We start from the raw sequence: 7,587 nt of genomic DNA, 5'->3' as shown, positions 1-7,587 counted from the left end.
TCTATATAATTATAGAAGATGCGTCTTAATTGAAAATAATATGCTTTAACGTCCACACAAATATATTTATAATAAATTTTATCGCATTTTTATTCGCACAAATAGGAACAATATTTGCGCGTTTTACGCTCTTGATCAAACTTAATCGCTCGCTTCGATCAGTAAACGCGCGAGTCTCGATCATCGATTATCCAAACATCAAAAATTATACATGCAAAGCAAAAGCGAGTAAGGACTCTATATCTCAATATCTATGAAAAACGCAAACATCTTCAACAAACATTATCGCATCGCATATATCACGAATTCGATCGTGACAATTATTTTACATATCTGAATGTCGAATATAGAACAATTACTCGCTTCGCAAAATTGGAGTAAAAAAAAAAAAGAAGCACTCACCCTTGATCCAATCTATCAACAGGTCCGCCAGGTCCCATTATCGCCGGATGTCCTGGACCCATGGGTCCCGCCATAGGGTGGCCTCCCGGTCCAAAGGGACTTCCAGGTGGTATACCGTACTGCGGTCCTCCGAACGGTTGACCATGCGAGGGAAAGTGTGGATTACCGGCACCCGGTGGTACAAACGGCGGCCCCGAGGAACCGGGTCGACCGACGAATTGCGGGGGCGCGCCGGACGGCGAACCGAACGGACTGGGCCCGGGCCCGTTGTACGGCGGACCGGTGTTATTCGGGGGCGGCGGGAACCCGGTGGAATTTGGCGGCGGTCCGGGACCGGGGGTCGAGGAACCGCTCGGCGCCGGGGAAGCGGTGTATTGCGGCGTAGCCGAACCGGGCGGGGGTCCTTGATAAGGCGGTGCACCGGCCGGACTACCGGCACTGCCGGGAAACGGACTCGGACCTTGGAAACCCGCATTGCTAGGTGGACCGCCCGTGTTGTTGTACGGACCCGAGCCAGGACCACCGCCCTGACCGACGGAATTGGGCGTAAAGGGCGATGCCTCTGAACCGGGCGGCGGGCCCTTCCAGGAGGCTGGCGTACCCGGATCCTCCAGCGTGGTGGTGGCTGCCAATGGCGTATTCAGGCGGCTACACCCTGTAAAGAATAATACAGTTCAGTTTCAATTATTTTCACATCATTAATTATAAATGCTTACTGTAATTATTTTACATGCTAAATGTTACATATTGATTATACATATTCTATATTGATTTGTCAATGCAACTTTAGTAATTCAATAAAACAATGAGAAATAATAAAAAAATTTAAATGTGAACAAGAATGCAAGATTGTAGCTGCGTACTGATTCAAGTGACACTTTCATGCTTAATATAATTATTATACATGTTAAGTGTTACATACCGATTACATATTCTGTATTAATTTATCAAACGCAATTTTAGTGACTCGATAAAAAAAAATGGGAAATAATAATACAAAAAGTCACAATGTGAAAAGAATTGTAACACACTCTGCGTACTGGTTCAAATAATATTTTCATAGGATTGTCAATCGCAGAACATGTACTATGATATATAAAGTGATTGCAATATATGTTAGCGAAAGCATTGCTAACTAAATGTACTGTTTTAACGTAAGAATTCAAATTCAAAGGTTAGATTACTGCATTTAGAGTTAATAAATCCACTTGTTTCCAACAATCTTAATTGTATCATACTCATAACAGAAAAAGTAATTGAGAGCAACTAGTACAAACTGTCACACAAATAAACCTTGCGTACTACATAAAGATTAAATATCTCATGTACGCAGACAACTATGCATCATGAAGAACCTCATCCTATCCAAATAACAATGTGATACGCAAATATCTATCGTAGACTACTAATTCTCTCATACAGACTAAAGTCAACGAATTCGACACAATTCCAGACATAAGAACACATATACGAGAAAATCACCATTGTTTGTCCCATTCGCCTTCATTGTCCCTTGGTCTCAGCCAGTTCATTCCATCTCACCGATCACCCAATGCGCGAATATACGAAGCAATACGTAAACCGGACGAAGTCGACGCACCAATTGGTTTGGATCCTCTCTCGCGAACGACAATCCCGCGGATAAATAGGCGCGACGCACTGGCACTCTGGTACCGCTTTAAGGTTATGTGCCGGTACACCTAACCTACACGCAGTAGGCGAGACGCTTGACGTCCAGCCGGCTCGCGACGAAGGCACACCAACTGTCAAACTCGCTGCTTCAGGAGTCCACGGCGACGTCGTTCGTCGTCGGTCGCGACACCCCGCGCACGGTCGCGAACTCTCGGTGCGGTAGCAATATCGGCGGCGGCAACGACAACAACAAGGGCGGCCGCCGCGTCGCCGGCATTTTTCCAACGATCGTCGATCCACTGCTGACGTGCTGCGTGTCGCCGACTCAGGACGCCAAGGTGGCCGGCGCGCGTTCGTGCTTCGCTCGCGCATTCGCTCCCGGACGCGTGCACTGCTGCGACATGACGTTAGTAACCATTCATCCCCCGTGTCGTCACATTGCAGAAAAGTTCACGACGTTCCAAACACAAGAGCGACCCCGCGAGTGCGCCCGCCCGCGCGCGCACGCGCTCTCTCTCGCTCGCTCTTTCCTCTCTCTCTCTCTCTCTCTCTCTCTCTTTCGTCCGATGGAGAAAGAGAGAGAGAGGGAGAAACCGCCGGCGTTGTACGTGCGAGAGAGAGAGAGAGAGACGAGACGAATCAGACCTGAGCGCGAATAAACACCACCGAAGTCAACAGACGAACTTTGCGGCCAGGAATGTAACTTGAATAAGATGGCGCCCTAAATGTCATTCACGACATTCACGCGAATACATGCGTATACCTTCGATTGACTCTGCAAAGTAAAAAAAATTCACACCAAAAATTCACTTATTTGTGATTCTCGAAAAAATAAAAAAAATAAAAAAAAAAAAGAACACTTCACTAGGGATTTTTGTATGAAATCGGGGGACGTTGAATCGCGAGAAAATTCGCGTCACTGTACTACGTTGACAACCATTATTCGTAAACACTCGCCAAGAGACAGTCATTCCACGTCATTACGGCGACAACGATGACACTTATAGGGGGAAATGCACGTACGCACGTGCGCCAGGAGTGTAACTAAACCACGCACGCACCCCCTCGCGGACACCACGTGTTCTACCCTCCTTTTCTCTTCCTCTCTCTCTCACCCCTCTCCGTTTCTCGCAACTCACGCCCGAGTGTCAACTGGATTTCTTCCTCGGTCGCAGACGATAATTGCTATTCCACTCGAGGATGTCGAAAAGGTCTGCCATTTTTCCGCTATTTTACTCCGTCCTTTTGAAACGTCAAACGTTACGATGACAGTCGACGGGGACGCGGCTGATCGCGGCGGAGCTTCGTCGTCCGCTCGCTCGCGAGATCTAGCACCCCCGCGGAGAAACGTCCGTCGTTCTTCCACCTCCTCCCCTTCTCGGCCCCTTCCTCCGCCGCGTGGTTTGTTGTTTCGCGCGACCACCTCGCCGCCGGTCTCGCGCGAATGGCGCCGCGCCACGCCGGCTCGCGTCACCGCCAGGCGTCGCGTCGACGTGCGTGTGTCGCCCCTTCTTTTTTTTCTCTCCCTCGGTCCTCCCTCCCGAACGGCGATCACGATCGTCGCGAAAAAACGCACCGACGCCTTGCCTCCGCACTGCCGTTGAATCGTCGACGGTCGTCGGAGATATTCCGCCCGCCGCAAACCTCGCCGGGTATATCGATTGTCACTCGCGCGCGCCGCGCTTCGCGGCTAATTTCACGGCTAATGTCCTCTCTCGGGACGGTCGCTCCTTCTTTCGCGATTTCGACAATCTCGTCCTCGACAAGTGTCCTTTTTTTTTTCTATTCTCTTTTCTCTCTCGCGTTGCTTCTAATAATTAATCATTATGTTTCGAGAGGAGGGATTTTTTTTCCTCCGACGTCGATCGAGATTTTTGAACTCGAATTCGCGAAACACACGCGCGTTATGTCATTCCGACGCGGTAATTTCCGATCGATTAAACAAGAGGAAACTTTGGCAACGCGGTGTCGCCTGTTGCATGCGAGCGACGTCGTGTGTTATACGCGTGTGGAGCCGATGGTCGTCCAAATTCGCGAATGTCACCTGGTGAACCCCGACATTAGATCCGCCGTTGGATGGATATTTTAATATTTCACGAAAATCCTCCCTTCGCGCACTTCACTTCTCGAGCACGCAGCGCTCGTATAAGATTACTCTCCAACGTCTTGGCGATTATTAAATTCCGGGCCGAGAGAGAGAGAGAGAGAAATTCAAGTCGCAGCTACGACTCCAAGCGCTCCCAATTCTTCCGGTCACACCGCGCGAGTTTCGGAAACGATCCCGTGATCGCGAATCGCGAGCGAGTACGTGGAGAAAGGGGTAGCCACGTTTTTCCCCCTTCACGCAGCAACTCGTACGTCACTCGCGTCTGGCAGCGCGACGCCTATCCGGGAGAGCGGAAAAATGTCGGGTGGGAATAAAAGAGAAATAAAAAAAAAAAGGCTATGAAGAGCGAGGAAGAAACGACGATCACTACCACGGGGGAATTTGCCGTCGTCGCTCGCATCCCCCTCCCCCCGGCGTCTCCCTCGCGTTGTTTCCAAGGTGCCAAACCAGCCGCGTGTCGAGAGTGACGCGTATGATCCCGTCAAACACAAAGATGCGTCAAAGACGAAGAACGTTTGCGCGCGATCGAGTTACGAGAGGCACGCCGAGAGCACGCTCCCCACGTGGAGCATCTCTCCCACGGAGTTACGGCCCTGCACCCCGAGAGAAAGCTGCACCCCCCGACCGCAACGGGACTGCGCCGCGGTTCCCCTTTATTCCGTCGGCGTCGCCGTCGCCAACCGTCGACGACGACGCACGAACGGCGGAAAAAACGTCGCGCAGCCTCGCCCGTGGGTGCGCGTATCGGCTAAGCCTCGGGCGATCTTGGGGCAGTCGTCGACGGTATACACGTGATCTCGTCCTAATAATCGACGCGCGACGTCGTCGACGGGGAATCGAAGGAAGACGCCATCTCCCGCTTGTCACCGGGAAATCGAAGGAGGACTCGACGCGAGCTTCTATATACGCGTCGCCTTTTTTTTTTTTTTTTTCTTTTTTCGCCCGGTTCGTGCGGCTGTCGTTTCAAAGTCGCCCGTCGCGGGGGACTCGACACTCGCCGCCGGTTGACAGTGTCACCCTAAAAATCAATAAGGGGTTCACCCCCGGCCTTGCCCGCTCTCCTCCTTCTCCTCCGACTCTCCTATGCGACTTCTCTCCGCGTTTCTGCTCGCTCTCTCGCTCTCTCGTTTCCTACCTACGTATCTATCTATGTATCTACCTACCTACCTACCTACCTACCTAGCTATCTACCCCAGGAACGTCGACAGGGGGGTCAACCGGTCACAGAGGTTACGACAGACGGCGTGTCATTCTATCAAACGATGATGCGAAGCTGATTCCACACAGAGAGAATTTTCTCTTAGAATTTACCCTGAAAATCGTGGTAATCGTGAGACAATATATGTAGTATTGGAGGAATTCTATAAGAGTTTCTTCTGAAAAATATTAATATCTACCGCAATAATATATGAAATATGTTGGATTAATTTTACTATGTATATGTATATTAATATTTTTTATTGTGGTAAATATTAATCGGAGAAACTCTTATAAAATTCTTTCAATACCTTATACCATGATTTTCAGGATAAATTCTAAGAGAAAATTCTCTCCAGGATTATTCTATCGCAGGAAATATTTTCTTATTTCGAGAATGAATAAGATGTTAAAAACATTCAGTCGAATCATTACGAAGAAATCTGAAAATCACATGCAATAATTGCATTGCATTTCATAGAGACAACCGAATTAATTTAATTTGCTCTCTACTTATAAAAATGTAGAATATTTTCAAATAAAAGTTACTTAGAATTTTTCTCAAGAAGAGAGAAAATTCTTGAAAATTAATTTGCTTCGTAAGATATCGTTAAAAAAGATTTATAAAATTCAAATGAAGTACTCGGGTACTTTGATGTAATATTATGAAAATTCAGTGTTGCAAATCCTACTGAAAAATTTAGTCCGCATGATAGTTCGCGTAAAATTATCAAAAAAATATGCATATACGAGAGGAAATGCGTCCTCTTTTTTTACGCGCTCGTGTGTGTGTTTTCAAGCAACTATATTCCTACACTATTATATGATCTTTCGGTCCCTTCTGCTGCTATAGAAATACTGTGCTACAAAGGATTATATACCGACCCGTCTTTTTGCCTAAAATATTTCCTGAAAAACTGCCTGAAAAGTTGTCTGAGAAAAGAATTTTCTCTCTCTGTTTCAAGTTTGTAACAATTTAATATTTTCTATAATTTAGAAAAATATATTCATGTTAAAATGATCTTTGCGCAAGTAGATGACATTTAAAAATAACGAAAACAATTTGTACGGCTATCTAAATAATTTAATGCAGTCTCTTTTCTTGCACAAATCGTCTTTGTTATTTTTAAATATATTTATATGCACATATATATTTTTTATTTAGATTAATTTATTTAAATATATGTATATATATAAAACAGACTGTTTGTAACAAAAGACTAAGCCGAGTTAACTAGGTTTGAGAATCTACTTTTCAATCCGATAAACATTATTGATCCGCGGTTTTCCAACTCGAACTTTATTCGCCTTTCTGGAAAAAAAAAATATGAAAATTCGGATCGCAGCTGATCACTCACTAGCGCGATTACTTTTTCTCGTTACGAATATCGTTACGAATATTGCAACTTTATTGCAATCTCAATAGACATACGATAATTTGCGATCAACTCTGTTCGAATCGCGATTATTTTAATATGATACATGAATTATATCGACACACACACACACACGTTATCAAGTAGCCTCGAACGCAGATCGGGCCGGGAAGACAAAATTTGACGTGTTTTCGAATCGAGAGATCAACACCGACTCTCGTTCACGTAGCCGATAAATATCTTTTCGCGCGAAAAGCTCTCTGGTGAAAAAGTTTTCCGGTTCATCATCCGTCCTCGTCCGCCACATTTTTTCGTACACGCGAACGGAGATGTAACGGGCAAAAATATCTTTCCGGCACACGCATATACACACACACGGTGGTGTACCGTGAGGTGAATGACAGTTGCAGACAGTTCGTACACAAGCATGTTCCAGTGACCCTGCTCGCGGACAGCGATTCTCTCTCTCTCTCTCTCTCTCTCTCTCGCTCGCTCTCTCTCTCTCTCTCTCTCTCTCTCTCTCGCGAGAGCATGCACGTGCTCTCTCGCCTGTAGCCGCCTCTTGTGGCGGCTACCCTATCTACCGGGATAGCCGAAGAAAGCCGCACGCCGTTCAGAGATATTAGGATAAGTTTCATTCATACAAACTTTGGAACAAATCTCGACCTTCGGAAACTACCGGCCGCGCGCTGGCAAAATGTGCGAGCGACTCTCGAGATGGAACAAGATCGTTTAACATACATGAAACAGCAGTTGTATACAAAATTGCAATTATAATATAACAAAAATTATAAGAATTATGATAGAATTAGGAAAGAGAAGCACAACAAATGTCATTTAATTATATTCGCTGCAGACGTTACTTGAAAATAG

The 7,587-nt window shown here is 46.3% G+C and overlaps 1 protein-coding gene across 1 annotated transcript; it reads right to left on the bottom strand.

Moving 5' to 3' along the window:
* Window positions 1-398: 398 nt before the first annotated feature.
* On the bottom strand, window positions 399-4,745 carry LOC114936173 (uncharacterized). Its single transcript, XM_085485979.1, has 2 exons — window positions 1,885-4,745; window positions 399-1,057 (listed from the first exon to the last, which is right to left on the bottom strand). The coding sequence occupies exons 1-2, from the start codon at window positions 1,907-1,909 to the stop codon at window positions 399-401; spliced, it is 684 nt and encodes a 227-aa protein (XP_085342105.1). The 5' UTR covers window positions 1,910-4,745.
* Between the last annotated feature and the right edge of the window lie 2,842 nt (window positions 4,746-7,587).

Source organism: Nylanderia fulva, unplaced genomic scaffold (assembly GCF_048542155.1).
Source record: "Nylanderia fulva isolate GAGA-0341 unplaced genomic scaffold, ASM4854215v1 Scaffold4, whole genome shotgun sequence".
Lineage (NCBI taxonomy): Eukaryota > Metazoa > Arthropoda > Insecta > Hymenoptera > Formicidae > Nylanderia > Nylanderia fulva.
The sequence above is the reverse complement of the archived record's forward strand: the minus strand, read 5'-3'. Positions and strand labels throughout refer to the sequence as shown.

Excerpts from the sequence above, each read along its gene's own strand:
- LOC114936173 (XM_085485979.1), bottom strand. The coding sequence starts at position 1,909 with ATGAAGGCGAATGGGACAAACAATG. Across the intron at positions 1,058-1,884 it reads GGCGAATGGGACAAACAATG|GGTGTAGCCGCCTGAATACG; the intron begins GTGATTTTCTCG and ends TATTCTTTACAG.